Raw genomic sequence first — 14931 nt, forward strand, 5'->3', positions numbered from 1 at the left:
TCCTAGAGTAATAAATAAATAGAAATGTATTGTGCCCTTTAAAAGTACTTATGTACATTTACCTGAATTTACACAGTGACTGACACATCTGTTTGGTTGTACAGGGCCTTGAAAGTTAAGGAATGTTTTGTAATATAAAATCTATAATCTATAATTCTAAATACACATTATAAAAATGCTTAACTGTAATATACATCTATGCAGATTATTTCCCCTCATTAATCAAAGAATTGTTAAAACACAGATTATAATTTACCAGTGCCTAAAGCAGCATCTTCAAGTTGTTTGTTTGGTCAACAGCTACAAACCCAAAGGGTTTCAACTAACAATGACATGTGAGAGTGAAAAGCAGGAAATCCTCACGTTAGATAAGATGGAACCAAATACCATAATGAACCAGCCACAAACAAGCGGATCCATTTAGTCATTTCACTGCTCAAGAACACACAAGTTAATATGAACTAATGAAGAGAGTATTTCACAGGGAACTTTAATAAAGAGATTTTGTAAGGAGTTATGACAAAATCTGATCAGGACATCAACTATATAAGAGAAACTTGTGGTGGCATAAAAACAATCATAATTTCTATCAAAAATAAACAATATATTTCAAAATCATTTAATCAATACAAATAGCAATATCCCATTGATAAATGCCAGACATTTATAAATTAAATATTTACAGATTTGATCAATGTCTGCAGTGTAAGGAGGGCGGTTCGTCACTAGGTGGAGAGGATCGACCACTACCCAGAATGTGATTGGTTCCATCCCAGGCTCCTCCAGTCGGCCTTCCTTAAGCAAGATACTGAGCCCCTGTGCCAACAGTGTGTGAATGGAATGATAGACAAAGTGCTGCATATAAATGCTCAGTATGGGTGAATGCTACTTGTATTGTAAAGTATTTTTGAATGATCCATAAGACTGGAAAAGTGCTATATTGTCCTTGAAACATTCAGGTATTTTCGGTTGTTTATTCAGGTATTTGTGATTGTATAATCAATGACTCTTTCAGTATCTGGCTAGTTCTTGGGCTTGGGTTTTGGCTGGGCCCTTAACAAGACAGTCCTGTATCTCTCAGTCTGGTAGGTGTCTGACTCAATGGCCTCGATGGAGTCATCAAGCGTTACGTATACATCGCCGTGGACTTCTGTGACCTTGTGAATCCTCTGTTTGACACCCTTGGAGCGCCAACGTGTTCTCAGGGGTTTAACTGTAGGATCGTCTACAGCCTGGTACAGCCCTTCCCCTTCTGCCAGTGTGATCTTGTACTTGTGCCACGGACACACAATGCACAGTCGTCCATTAAACTCCTAATGGTGGCACAGACATATGGTGATAGTGAAAGATAACATTTAGTAGCATTCCAATATTTCAATATTCAGATTAGTAGGAAACTCACCTCAATGTCTCCATGCTGCAACGCACCACCTGAATCTGGAAAACAAGTGTCACTGTCCAATCAATCAATCAACCTTTATTCATACAGAACCTTTCAAACAAATCAAAAGCAATTCAAAGTGCTTAACAGGTGCATGACACGTTAAAAGTGTATTTAAAAGGAGTTAAACATTATGATTTAGAGACTAATGCAAATCAAACCAATCAATAAAGACAACAATTAAAGGAGGTTAAGATATTAACATATATATATAAAAAAACAAGCAGTAAAACAATAAAAAATGTACAACATAAAATAAATTATTATGAAAATATACTAAAAGTTAAATACATTAAAATAAAAAATAATGAAACAGTAGAATAAGATAAATAATAATCCCGAAAAAATAAATATAATAACAAAAATATAATGCACTACATAAAAGCCAGACTAAATAGGCATCAAAATTGAAAAATCACACTCAAAGAAGTATGAGGATTGATATGTTAACACAAACAGCTCAGAGCTTAAGACTTACGGTAGCAGCGCATGTCCATAGCATGAAGTTGCCCCTGGTGGAACAGGACCAGTACATCTCTGCATCCATTCACAAGCTTGGTCACTCGTCCTGCCTTGACGATGTCCTCTTTCTTCCCAATGAAGTGAGACACGGAGGGAGGTGATGAGGAGGAGGAGGACGACGACGACAGCAATGGAGGGGACGAGGAATTCTGAAATTCTGAGGAAGTCTCCTCCTTAGAGGACATGGTGCTCACTTCTTACGGCTGGTTTCCTGTTAATGAATAACATTATAGTTTAAAGTAATTTATGATTAATCGCAAAATAGGAAGATTGTAGTGATTACGTTTATGCAAAAAAGTCTCAATCCTGTTCATTTCCTTCAGCTTCCTCATTACCACGTGGCTTTAAAAAAAAAATTGAATTGTGAAATCCCCCCTCCATAACTTACTATATGCATTTTTCTTTAATTGCAAGTATACAAAATGTATGTATGTATCTGCAATATCAATTTAAAGTATATGATATATAGTTTTGACAAAATAATCACATTAATAATACTGCAGCATGTTGGGGGGAGATGGGTAAGGACTCCCAGCATGCCTTGAGGTAAAACTGAGACTTGTATGTTCTGTGACGTGGATGTTCTTAGCATGTTCTTGTTCTATTTGTTCTATATGAGAGTTATTATCTATATTTTTAGTAGTTTGTGCTGTAGGAAAGTGTGTAATTTGGCGCCTTGGGTGAAGGAGGGTACTATAAACCGAAGAAGACATTTCCATGTGTCAAATGAAGTTGTAATTGTAATTAAATAGTAATTACTGCATGAATTCAATAAGTATAACAACAGTGTAGTTTAACGTCATGGAGAATCAAAGTGACGAATGAAAACACCATCAAAATATCACGTTAGATGAAGTCTCACTACATCTGTCACAATAACTAACTGTTGTTTACTAACATAACTCAGGAGACTGATGCTAAGCTACACCATAGCATAACATTAGCACTAGCTGAGTTCCTCGCTGAGATCAGTCACTATCACAGGCTTGATGTTATTAACTTAAGTTTGTGAATCATTGTTTCTACAAACCTCGTCTCTTTGAATGTTCGTGTTGTCCTCTCTGCAGAAACCATCCTGCAGGGTTCTTCTCTCCTGCTAGTTCCCAAAGAGACACTTAAAACCAAGCAGGAAACCCAGAGACGGAAACAGAGACCGCTCTCCTTCAGAGTAAAAGCTACTCGTGGTAACTTCTCCCGGTATATCCGTGACTCTTATTTTGTAAATAAGTGGAAGTGTGTGGTGTGAATACCACACTGTGGACACATGTAAATAAAGTAAAGAGTTGGATTTGACAAAAATATTAAAAATTAAATAAAACATATTTTCTATAAAGTAGACCCTCTAGTACGTATTTAATTGTTCTTTCATCCCCAGATCATTTATTTGGATACTGGCTCAGGTGTCATGATAATTCCAACAAAAATCCTGTCAATGTATTAACCCTCCTCTCTCAGAACTAAAGGCCACACAGATAACTTTTTCCTACAGACCCTCAAAAGTCACAGTGACATTTACAGTCACAATGACCTTTAAATATAAAGTATTTAAATATAAAGGGGCCCTTCTAGAGAAAAGAAAACACAAATTCATACAATTTAGATAAAACAGACTAGTGAAAAAATCACTAGGATTATTTTATGTTCAATTTCTGCCAATAGATCCTTTTCACCTAAATCCTACACACTGAACCTTTAACTTATAGAATGTTTGTTTGACATTTCCCAGGGAATAATTTGTGTATATAGAAGAAACAGAAGTCAGGCCTGTTTGAGGGACTGATATCTGGGTGTGTGGAATTTGGTGCAGCTTCATTGATGATAGTAGACGGAGGTACACGTATTCTAATTAATACTCAAATGTTAATTATATATGCTTTTGACATCATCAGTGAAGGCATAGTCTCCTCATGCATATCAGCGGTAATATGATCACGCGGGGGAGCTGCTGTTAAACTCGCCCTGCTGAGGGAGACAAATGTCTAACAGGGTTAGTGTGAGGAGGCTTTGTGTCTGTGGGCATTAAACCCTCCGAGGGATTATCTCTCTCTTCATGCTGAACTGGATGGTAAGCGACTGTTTGTCTCTTTACATTTAAAACGTCAGATGAGCTGCAGCAGGACGTGCGTTCACTTCACATGTGGGAAAACACAACTCCACAGAACCGCTGTCGTCGCCATGGAGACCAACCGTGTACGGAAATGGTGATACCACTCAAGCTAACAGCTCTGTGAAAAATTAATGCTTCTTGTTTCTTCACTTAGCTCGTTCAGATAAAAACACTGTCCAAACTGTCCTGTGTGGCTGCTTTTAAACAAGTCTGCAGTGAATCTGGTAAGTTTTCAGTTTTTTAAAACCTTTTACAAACATTTTAGCCAGTTCATACTTAAAAACTATTTAGCTATACTTAGATTCAGGCAGTTACCTTTATCCTTTCTTTATTTTGTTTTGTGGGTTATTTGCTCCAGTGACACTATTGGACAGGTGTCAACAACAACTTCTCCTTTACTTTATGCTCTGCAGCCACTCTGTAATTCAGTTTGGAGAATTGACATCAGACAGAGCATGAAATCCCAACAGGGAATTACCCACAATGACATGCCCTTGCTCTGTATGTGTTTTAATTCCAATGTGCTTGTAAAGTGTGAAGATGCTACTCTATAGTTTTCTGCTGTATTTTTTCATTTATTTTATATTTTAAACTGATATGGACTTACGTGTCTGAAATCAAGTTTAACTAACTAACTATCTAACTAAAATAAAAAAGCAGTTTAAAACTATTTTCAAGCTAAATAAAAGATACTAAAAAGATTAGAATGAAAGAGGTAACTTTATTAATAGGGGCAAAATAAATAAAAAGGATAAAATCTGTATAAAATATTATAAAAATATGTCATGATATAAAAGGATCTCACTCAAGTTTCATGTGTCAGGACTATTACAGCTGCCAGCCAATCTACTGTAGAAGCCAGTGAAGCAACAGTTGCATGCCTGTGTCTGCTATATTTATCATATTTGCTAGGATACAGAAATGTGTGACATGACTGCACCCTGCTGCCCCGGCTCTATCCTTACCAAGTGTCAAATTTCAGCATCATACCAGTGTCCTGTGCCCCCAACAGTGCAGTGTGGTAGTTATGACACAGTGACCCCCCCATTGGCCATCAGTCTCTGACAGAAATCACTGAGGGAGGGAAAACAGCAAGGACACATGGTCTTGTGAAAGGTGGTGTGGCTGCTGTAGGGAGCTCGTGTAGTGTTTCTGATTTTATTTGGTTTTATTCAAGTTTAGCCTGCTGCAGAGAATCGCTTCAGTAGCACTGTCAGTTTTTGCATGCTTCTTTTTTTTGTGACCGACCGATGGAGAGACTAAACCGACATGTGTGCCACTCCCGGGGTAGGTCGAGTAAAGACAAAGGAAAACAGAGAGAAAAGGAAGGGAAAGAAATGACACTTTGCCTGAATGAGTGTCTGAGAGCGGTTGAGCTGCAGCACCACTATGCCAGGTAAGAATACTCACCCACAGAACATCCAAAATGTGATGTATTCCCCTCCTTTGACTCTCCCCCTCTCTCTGCTGTCAGGTTTACCTCCATGGGTGTTTGCCGTGCAGTCCACCTTTCAGCACTGACCATGGAGGACTATCCCCTCTTGGGAATCCGCACTATGGAGGAAAGGACTCGACTCTTCCATCTGGTCCAAATGATCAAAACTCTCGATCTGGAGAGTCTTGAATATGAAGATGGTTATGATGATTTTGGTGCTGATGGTGGGGATGAAGGCTATGGTGTAGTGGACAGTAGTTTTACTTATGATGGATATGGAGGTCCCGTTCGCAGACGGCTTGATTTTGGTTGTGAAACCATTGATCATCATCAGAAGCAACTTTCTTATCCCAAAGGCTCTGTTCATGTCCGCACCAGTCATATGGGAAATGATGTACCAGTCCAGTGCAGAGGGTCAGCCACAACTCTGCAGCTTGAACTCGACAGTGGGAGAGCTGTGAAATGTGGCTGCAAAGAGAACAACAACCACAGGACAGATGCACATAGTCGTCCATCAAATCAACACACAAGGAGAGACACCATCGGAGGAATTGCAGTGCAGAACTCTGACACCCTATTATCACCAAAGTTTGTCTCCTTCCACAAACAGAAACCCAGGCCTGCACCAGTGGCATCAAAGACGTTTAACAGCAAACCAGTTGGGCACAAAGAGAGGAAAAGAATCTCTAAGAAGGAAAATCTTCCCACAGAAATACACAGTTTCACGGCTTCAGGATCCATGGCTAAGAAAACACCCATTTATGAATCAAAGAGAACCACTGGTTACAACTACGGACTACCTCTGAGTTCCCCTCCTGCTCCACACAAAAAGTGAGTGGAGGTGGTTTGTGTTGTCCTCACTGCTTGCTCCTGACTAGCAAATGAATGTCTCAGTGGAGACATGTACAGGTGCAGCATGTTAAATGCATTTCCTGAACATGAAAGTATACTAATGGCTCCAACACAAGCAGTGAGGAGAGGTTTCCTGTGCATCTTCAACTTTTTTGACGATTTACATACTGTATGTGATTGTGTCTCTTTGTTTTAGGACATTTGCACAAAGTTTGCATAAGAGCATTGTTTACTTTTGACATGATAATCCTAATTTTGACTGTGATTGGTGTGTGTGTGTGTACCAGGCAAGAAGGGAAGCAGCGGATTAGCGTGTGCGTGAGGAAGAGACCTCTGACATGTGCACAGAGCAGGAGAGGAGAAGCAGACGTTGTCACAACTTCAGGTGGAGAGTGTGTTATTGTTCATGAAAGCAAAGAAGCGGTGGATCTCACACAATACATACTACAGGTAGATGTGGAGATCATATATCCATTTTTTTGATCATATATCTATAGTCATACGTCAAATGGTAATGATGTTCAGTTTCATGAAATACTGGAACTGTAAGGGTGGATTATTCCGATTTTGTAAGGCTACCTTGCTGTGTTGTCCCTGTAGCACAGGTTCTACTTCGACCAGGTTTTTGGAGAGGAGAGCTCCAACGAGGAGGTGTATCAAGGAACAGCATATCCTCTGGTGCAGCACATGCTCAATGGGTAGGTTGGCACTGATGTAGTGCTACAACCTGAGGTGTATATGTTGTCACACTCCATTCCTTCCCACCCAAATGTCCTGAAGCCAGTTTTCTGTTTGCTTGCTCTGTGTCTCTGAGAATCTGTGCCTCCTAACAAATATATTTTTACTTTGTGCGTTCCACAGAGGCAAGGCCACTTGTTTTGCATATGGCCAGACAGGTGCAGGGAAGACTCACACCATGTTGGGTTCATCCGCCGGGGGACCAGGGTTGTACACACTTGCAGTCCGGGACATTTTTGCACACCTGTCCACCTCACACATGCTCTCTCCCCTGCTGGTGTATGTCAGTTTCTTTGAGATTTACTGTGGTCAGCTGTATGACCTGTTGGACCACAGGAAAAGGTTTGTGTGTACACTGATATATAATATATTTTGAAGGTACATATGAAAGTAACTGTTATTAGTTGGTTATTTGTGTTATAGCCACCATTTTCAATATACTTGTTAATAATGAATTTAGAATTTTCTATATGATTTTAACAATTAGTCTTCTCTTAAGGATAATGCAGTTTTAGCAGCATCATCATCATCATCATTTAAGGGAAACAGGATGTTCTCGTTTTAATTTTAGTAGTAATATAAAAAACTAATTTTATTCTTTCACCCTCGGTTCATCTGTCTCTAGGTTATTCGCCAGGGAGGATGGACAGAAGGTGGTTCACATTGCAGGGTTGCGTGACGTCAGGGTGGACTCGGTCAGCTCCCTGCTGCAGGTTCATCTCTTTCTTTAAAATAGCTTCATATCCGTGCTGCACTGTCCAGACCTGGTGCTCTGATCAGCACTCCATCCTTTAGAACACATGCTTTGATTCCAAAATCAGAGATCTACCTTTTAATAAAGACAAATAAAATGTCATGGCTGACGGTCTTGCTTGTGACAGAGGATCAAGAAATACTTGTTCTTCTAGGCTTTATTCGCATTCTAACTGATTTTTGAAAATGACAAGATTGCTTGTTATATTTTATTGCTTTAAATCACTCAATAGTAACGTATGTGCTATTCAGTGGATTAAATCTACCACATCAGGACTGCTGATCTGTGCCTGATTTTTCTTATTTGTTTGATATCGTGACCACCACAATCTCTTAAAACATCTCAATCTCCCCCCTCTTCCTCCTCCTGTCTTCCTTAAAAAGGTGATTTCACAGGGTACAGAGGAGCGCACGCAGGGGATGAGCGGAGTAAATCCACTTTCTTCTCGATCCCATGCTTTGCTTCAGATTCAGCTCAGAAGTCCAAACCAGCAGATAAGAGGCAGGTTAGTGTCAACATCCCATGTGTTTTATCATATTGTGGGCTATTATCATGTACACTCTTTTCTAATTGCTTTTCTTTTCTCCTTAAACACTTTTTAATAATACGTTTATTACGTAGCAGGTTGAATTATTACTTTATTAAAATGTGTGTGTGTGTGTGTGCGTGCGTGTGTGTGTGTGTGTGTGTGTGTGTGCCTGTAGGATGTGGTTTGTGGACCTGGCCGGAAGTGAGAGGGCATCGGATACCAAAGACCCAGACAAGCAGAGCCGTATGGAAGGAGCTGAGATCAACCAGAGTCTGTTGGTTGTAAGCTACACACACAGACACATGCTGACACACTCAAGAGATCTCACATAAGCCACATTCAAAAATGTTCTGCACTCTGGATATTTTTGGGATAATTTTTCCTGCCAGCCCGCTAGTAAAATTGTGTGAAAATTCACATCAAGTAAGAGGATGTGTTCATTTTTAACACACAACGCACGTGAAACTGGAAGAAATACAGCTTCTCTTTTCTCGTCTTACACCAATGAAGATGTCATCTTGGACAGACAACATGATTTGAGAGCTTTTGGTGATAACGGCTTATGCCTGTGTCAATGTGCTGTGAACAAAAACTTTTAGATTTCCAGAATTTATATGTTATGTCCTGCCTCCTGCATGTAAACCCAGGCGCCATATACCTCACCTGCATGTTTTCCTGTTAGTTTGAAAATGTGTGACCCAGACAATCTCCTGCTACGTTCTTCATGTGTGAAAATGTCTGAAGGTATTGCAAATGTATAGTGGGATTTTATTTTCCTTCCCATTAATACGTTTTTCTTTTTTTCTCAGCTTAAAGAATGTATCCGGTCCCTTGATCAAGAGCAATCACACACACCGTTCAGACAAAGCAAACTTACTCAGGTAATAAGACCAAACTACAATATTTTACATTTCTTTATAGTGTTAATGATCGTGTGCTTGATGAATAAAACCCTTACTACTTTGTTCTCATTCTAGGTTTTGAAAGACTCATTTGTTGGTGATTCAATGACGTGCATGATTGCCAACATTTCACCTGGTAACTTAGCGACCGAACACACACTTAATACACTGAGATATGCTGATCGGTGAGTGCCTGTAGAGACATATAAAAAACATAATTTATTCTAAATTGCAGCTGTTTGTTTGGATGCACAGTACAGTCAATTTTCATGTATGGATGTGTGTGTGTGTGTGTGTGTGTGTGTGTGTGTGTGTGTGTGTGTGTGTGTGTGTGTTTCCTTTATCCTGTTTTACTTAAATTACATAGTGGTTTTAAATATAGTGTTTATGTCTCCATGGTTGTACCCAGGGCTATAGTGGTGATGAACAGTGACTAAAATTACTTGAGATGCTATATCTACTTCGTTTTTTAAAGGGTGAAGGAGTTGAGGGGACAAGGAGGACTAAGAGGAGGAAGAAGGGGCAAGACGATGCCCTCCCCTAAACATAACCTGTCCAACAGCAGCAGTGGCAGCAGTGTTGGCCCACGAGGGAAAAGTCCCCCTAAAAAGCAGAAGTTAGGGAGACGACCAGAGGCTTTTGCTCCCACTTCACCAAACACCAGGTCGTCCACAGGGGACACAAATCTCTGCTCCACACCCAAGAACAGCAGATGGAAGGCTGAAACAAGTGCAATGGGCGGAGAAGGGATCGGTCTTGAACATGTTACACCGATTAGAGGCTGGCTGGGACCGGGCGATACGAGGCATAGGAGGCATGAAGCAAGTGAAAGAATTGTTAGGAGAAGAGAAAATGAAATGTGCGGAGGAATTAACGGACACTTGGGAGGCGACCATGATGTCCGGGCAGGGCTGGTGTTGGTACCGCCAACAGATGAGCAGCGTCACAAGAGGGAGGTGCAAAACTCTTTAACTCAAAGGGCATCTGGAAAAAGAGAAAAAGAGAACCAGCAGAGCCCTGTGAAAGGGGGAAGAGTGGAGGAAGGAGGATGGTTACAACAGCGAAGGCAAGTTGAGCGCAGTAGAGACATGGGTAGTGAAGTAGAAAAGCTAAGGGAAAGAGATTTACAGATGTTTGATGGAAAGGATAAGGAGAGGCATCGACATCTGAGAATGTATCACCAGCAGCTACAGCAGTTTGCGTCCTCATCTTCTTCCTCGTCTGCCAATCTCCTCTCACCGTCTGTCTCTCCATTATCCTCTTCTCCTCTTCCACAGGATTCCCAACTGTCAGCTTCTGCCCTCACATATCAAGATGTGGAAGATGTCTTAGATGTGTACCGAGCTGGAGTTCAGATTAGAGCTGATGCTAACAGAGGACAGTGGCCTTTTCCCAGTGGTGAGATTCACTTGCAAACTGAATTCTCTCCAAGCTGCAATAACAATCACGCCCGTGGTGAATCTGGTGGTGTTGGCGATCACTTGCTGGTATCATGGGAAGGAACAGAGGGAAGACTTGAACAAGGTGAAAGTGATAAAAGGAGGTCAGTGGAGCCAACAGGTGAAGTAAGGTTAAAGAGAGAAGTTAAGAAGCCAGCTGGGACAGAAGGGCGAGAGAGGAGGTGGGCCTGGTTGGCAACAGTGGAGACAGAGCAAGAAGATAGGGTCACAGGTACGATGCCGACTGATGCAGGGGCACAAGTGACTTACAGCTGTTGTTCTGATGACAGAGGACAAAGGGGTGAGGAGGGATTCCATCCCACAAATGACCCAGCTGAGCGGAGCACTGATTGGGAAGGAGACAGCCCTCATCAGCGAGCTCCAGCAGAACGACCCCTCTCCCCAGCCTGTGAACAGGTCAACACACTCCCGACCCCACACAAACTAAGTGATCGCTCTCTTGAATCAATACACACCAGATGCATCTCCCACATCCCGCCTCTACCTCTGCAAAATGGCCCTTTTTCAAACTCTCCTTCAACCACTCAACCGCCCTCTACCTCTATCACTCAGAGTAGATATAAAACAGCGGAGCCCCTTAACAAACTGTCTGAAAGTCCAGCTTACACTCAGGTGCAAAACCACCCACACATCAAAGCTAAAAGGCCGTTTTTACCCCAGCATGAGACTGACACAGTTTCTCTCAGCTACACAATGGACCCCCTCAGCCTCTCGATGCTTCAGGTGGACCAACAGGCCGCGACATCCTCCTTCCTACAAGGAGAACAGAGCAACCCCTCACTCTGTCTGTTCGGGAATGAAAGGGGGAAAAACACCAACAGGAAAGGGGGAAAAGAGCAACAGACATGTGCAGAGATGACAGAGAAGCTTGTAGAGGCTGAGGATGTAGATATTCATCTTTCTTTTTTGGAGCTGCCGCTAGCAAAGGCCCGCTGCTCCACCAGCTCTGACACCATGACAGCTATCAATCACACGGATCGGACAAAAGACACTCGTGGAACAGGTAAGTGTGAGTCGAAGTGTGTGTAATAACTAGCGTTTAAAATGTCTATGTGAATATGTATTTTTTTGTCTTGTCCAGGTAGGACAAAACCTCCACTGCCTGAAGTTATGCTGCTCCAGGACCGAGAGAACAATCAGAAACTCCAAACCATGCCAGTCCTTAGCCCCAAAGCCCCTGCATCCCCACTTAAACCCTCTACATGTGCTTCGATGCAAACTCCGGTTGTGCAGTCCATCTCACCCTCTGTCCGGCACTCTGAGGACATTCATTCATCCAGCTCGCACACTCTAATCCCAAATGTTGCCACACAAATGCCAACAGAGCGTGCACACAAAATGCGCAGCAAACCTGACTCCTCCACCTCAACACCACAGTCAGAAGGTGTCTTGTACCAGTGTCACATAGTACATTCAAACCCCTCCGGCGATTTAAACAATGCAATCCAACCAAGTCAAGAAAGTACGAGCAATCAGCTAAGTACACCCACAATCCATCCGTCTACCCTGAAAGACTTGAATCATGCGCTGTAAGTAACACAATTCTCACTATTTCGTTTTATTTTATTAAGGATATTGATGATGTAGTTCACACATTGTAATCCTACATATGATTCAGACCTCTTTGATGACAGATGTAGAGAAGGTGTTGTGTATTCTTAATGCTGCATTGATCACAACCAAGAGATGATGTGTTTGAATAAAACATCTCCTCTCGAATCCAACTCCAGGTGTCGTGTTGTCCAGGCCCACTGGGAGCAGCTTGAAGAGATGGAGGCTTTATGCCATAAAGAGGGGACACTTCTGTTCCAACAACCTGATATGGTCCGAATAAATCAAACCCTCAATTGCTTTTTTCTAAACTGCACATTTTACAGTAACTACACATTTTTATATATCCTCACTCTTCATCTCTTTGTCTTACAGGCATTCGGGGAATACGTCAACAAGCTAGAAGAGATAATGGAGAAAAAGGCTCTGTGTGTTCATAGCATGAGAGCCCAGCTGCAGCCATATCTGATGCTCCGTCAGTCTAACCAAACACACAATCTATGAGGAGATACAAATATTCAGATTATCTGAATTAACTAAATTAAAAAGCAGGGATATTTATATTTATAAGTAAAGCCTGTACACTGAAGGGATGCGGGTAGTGCAAGACTATCATGGTGTTTACAACTGCACAACATATTTTTTACTGACAAGACTAAATTCAGTGAGTTAAATCCAGTGTGTGTGTGTGTGTGTGTGTGTGTGTGTGTGTGTGTGTGTGTGTGTGTGTGTGTGTGTGTGTGTGTGTGTGTGTGTGTGTGTTTGGTATTTTTTTTCTGTTTGGATGTGAGGTTATTATTTTCCTCTTCCCCTGGGCTCTTGACATGATGATTCATAACCATATAGTATTTAATAGAATATTTGCATATTTGCTACTTTAAATCATAATTTGTAACGTTCATCTTTTGAGGGATATCTGTCACACTACTGTGGATACTTGAATGACTGGTATTTTGAAATGTAGTTGTTTTGACAGCAGCTATTTATGTACTGTATGTGCTGCAACTTCTAAAGGGCGGTACTTTTTCAAGTCCAGTCTTGGTCCACTATGTTCCACTGATTTCTGACAGCTTTGATCATGTCTGTATTTAGTTTTTTTTGTTTTTGTTTTACTTGATCAAGGCTTTGAGTTTGCCTGGTTTGTGTCTTAATTCGTGCTGCACACCACCACAACCCTCTGCCTGGACGAAGACCAGCCCAGCCTGAGTAGGGTTGCTCTTCTGTTTAAGCTCGACTGGATCTCTGAAGCAGTGATACACTGAACCAAAGATACACAACTAATATTTTTCTTACCTGCAAACTTGAGCTCAGGTTGTCTGCTGAGCTGTTTACTTGACAGGTGGCTGTTTTTGAGTGCTACATTTGTTGTCTACAGATAATAGATTGTGATACTTGTAAAGCAAATAGACGGTAGGTGTATTTTCAGTTTACAATAGGGTATTTGAAACTGCTTGTTTTTTGAAGGGTTTAAGAATGAATTAAATATTAAATTAAGTTATTTATGGCTTAGATGATGTGCTCTGTGTTGTTTATTTCTGACAGTATTTGACAATTATTTTATGAAAACGTTTTATGATTTTTACCCAATTATATTTGCCTCGGAAAAATGCCATCCTTTTAATATGAAAACGTGTAAACCCCATAGAGAGCATAGCTGAGAGTGAATTCAAATAAAATAGAAGAAACGCCCCAGTATTACACCACCATCAAAGAAAAACACACTGGCTCAAGAGAAAGACAGAATATAATCTGCAACATTTAAGTCAGATCTAATTTCAGGAAATAAATCTGCACAAAATTAATCTGAAAATTCTTAAATGTAGTCAACAAAATAATATTTAGGGGTTACGTCATTAGCAACAATTTGTGTGACGATGATAACGATGTAAACTGTATTGTTGTGCCCAGCTCGTTGGAGAGCACAACTAAGAAGGGAGGTCCACACAACAACCATTTAAATAAACAATGATTTATTGAAATTAACTCAAACTTAAGCAAAGCATGGTATCTTTGATCAGTATCAGTAGTGAGGTGTGTGTTTTGGATGATGTGTAACTGCAGGTGTGAGTTTACATAAACTTTCCGTAACCATAGCCAACTAAACACAAGCAAAACAGAACCAACCCTAAAACCAAGTGGAGCCTGAAAGACTCCAGCCTTTCAGGAGGGAGGGAGAGAGAGACATCTTGAAACTGCCAGATTATATAGACTGGGGCCAATTCCAGCCAGGCAACCAGGGCCTCTGAACGAAACAGGCAGGGCAGAACCAGGACTATCCTATGGCCAGAGGCCATCACAGTATGCACAAACCTATACTTCAACTTTACACAGCACACCTGTGGTGCAGCAATGCAAAACTGAAAAAAGCTTCAGGTGGTAGCCTTCATAATGAGGCATTCAAATTTTATGTTTAAATTCATGTATCAATTTGCTAACTCAAGAATGTCATCACGGTGGCCTCAACTGAGCCAACAGCCAACACTGGAACAAATGCTGTATGTTCAGAGATATGTTCGGAAATATGTTAGAAAAAAATTCTGCAAGAGGCTCTTCGGCTCAGGGGCGATACGTTCTGATTAAAAAATACAATGTGCAGCAACATGCAGGTGCATTTTCATCTTTCTACAGCAAGTGTGCCTT

At 41.0% G+C, this 14931-nt stretch overlaps 2 protein-coding genes across 4 annotated transcripts; one reads left to right on the forward strand and one right to left on the reverse strand.

Annotated features, from left to right (window-relative positions):
* Window positions 1-465: 465 nt before the first annotated feature.
* Window positions 466-3134, reverse strand: LOC118115045 (Rieske domain-containing protein). Its single transcript, XM_035165960.1, has 4 exons — window positions 2994-3134; window positions 1920-2174; window positions 1403-1437; window positions 466-1313 (listed from the first exon to the last, which is right to left on the reverse strand). The coding sequence occupies exons 2-4, from the start codon at window positions 2146-2148 to the stop codon at window positions 1023-1025; spliced, it is 555 nt and encodes a 184-aa protein (XP_035021851.1). The 5' UTR covers window positions 2149-2174; window positions 2994-3134; the 3' UTR covers window positions 466-1022.
* Window positions 3135-3932: 798 nt separating this feature from the next.
* Window positions 3933-13802, forward strand: LOC118115664. Of its 3 annotated transcripts, XM_035166972.2 has the most exons (16): window positions 3933-4028; window positions 4225-4294; window positions 5362-5466; window positions 5545-6336; window positions 6645-6807; window positions 6958-7055; window positions 7219-7437; window positions 7721-7808; window positions 8233-8354; window positions 8554-8659; window positions 9188-9259; window positions 9356-9465; window positions 9756-11743; window positions 11822-12269; window positions 12471-12564; window positions 12667-13802. In XM_035166972.2, the coding sequence occupies exons 3-16, from the start codon at window positions 5408-5410 to the stop codon at window positions 12793-12795; spliced, it is 4488 nt and encodes a 1495-aa protein (XP_035022863.2). In that variant the 5' UTR covers window positions 3933-4028; window positions 4225-4294; window positions 5362-5407; the 3' UTR covers window positions 12796-13802. The 3 variants fall into 3 exon arrangements, with proteins under 3 accessions (XP_035022863.2, XP_035022862.2, XP_047197455.1); XM_035166971.2 differs by lacking the exon at window positions 3933-4028 and having other exon boundaries at window positions 4054-4294; XM_047341499.1 differs by lacking the exons at window positions 3933-4028; window positions 4225-4294 and having other exon boundaries at window positions 4858-5466.
* The last annotated feature ends 1129 nt before the right edge of the window (window positions 13803-14931 follow it).

This window comes from Hippoglossus stenolepis, chromosome 9 (assembly GCF_022539355.2).
Source record: "Hippoglossus stenolepis isolate QCI-W04-F060 chromosome 9, HSTE1.2, whole genome shotgun sequence".
NCBI classification, from domain to species: domain Eukaryota; kingdom Metazoa; phylum Chordata; class Actinopteri; order Pleuronectiformes; family Pleuronectidae; genus Hippoglossus; species Hippoglossus stenolepis.

What these genes read in the sequence shown, in the direction of transcription:
- LOC118115045 (XM_035165960.1), bottom strand. Translation starts at nt 2,148, where the DNA reads ATGTCCTCTAAGGAGGAGACTTCCTCAGAATTTCAGAATTCCTCGTCC. An exon ending in TATGGACATGCGCTGCTACC is followed by an intron (nt 1,438 to 1,919) that starts GTAAGTCTTAAG and finishes CTTGTTTTCCAG; the next exon opens with ATTCAGGTGGTGCGTTGCAG. An exon ending in TGCAGCATGGAGACATTGAG is followed by an intron (nt 1,314 to 1,402) that starts GTGAGTTTCCTA and finishes TGCCACCATTAG; the next exon opens with GAGTTTAATGGACGACTGTG.
- LOC118115664 (XM_047341499.1), top strand. Translation starts at nt 5,321, where the DNA reads ATGGAGAGACTAAACCGACATGTGTGCCACTCCCGGGGTAGGTCGAGT. An exon ending in GTGCAGCACATGCTCAATGG is followed by an intron (nt 7,056 to 7,218) that starts GTAGGTTGGCAC and finishes TGCGTTCCACAG; the next exon opens with AGGCAAGGCCACTTGTTTTG. An exon ending in TCAACCAGAGTCTGTTGGTT is followed by an intron (nt 8,660 to 9,187) that starts GTAAGCTACACA and finishes TTTTTTTCTCAG; the next exon opens with CTTAAAGAATGTATCCGGTC.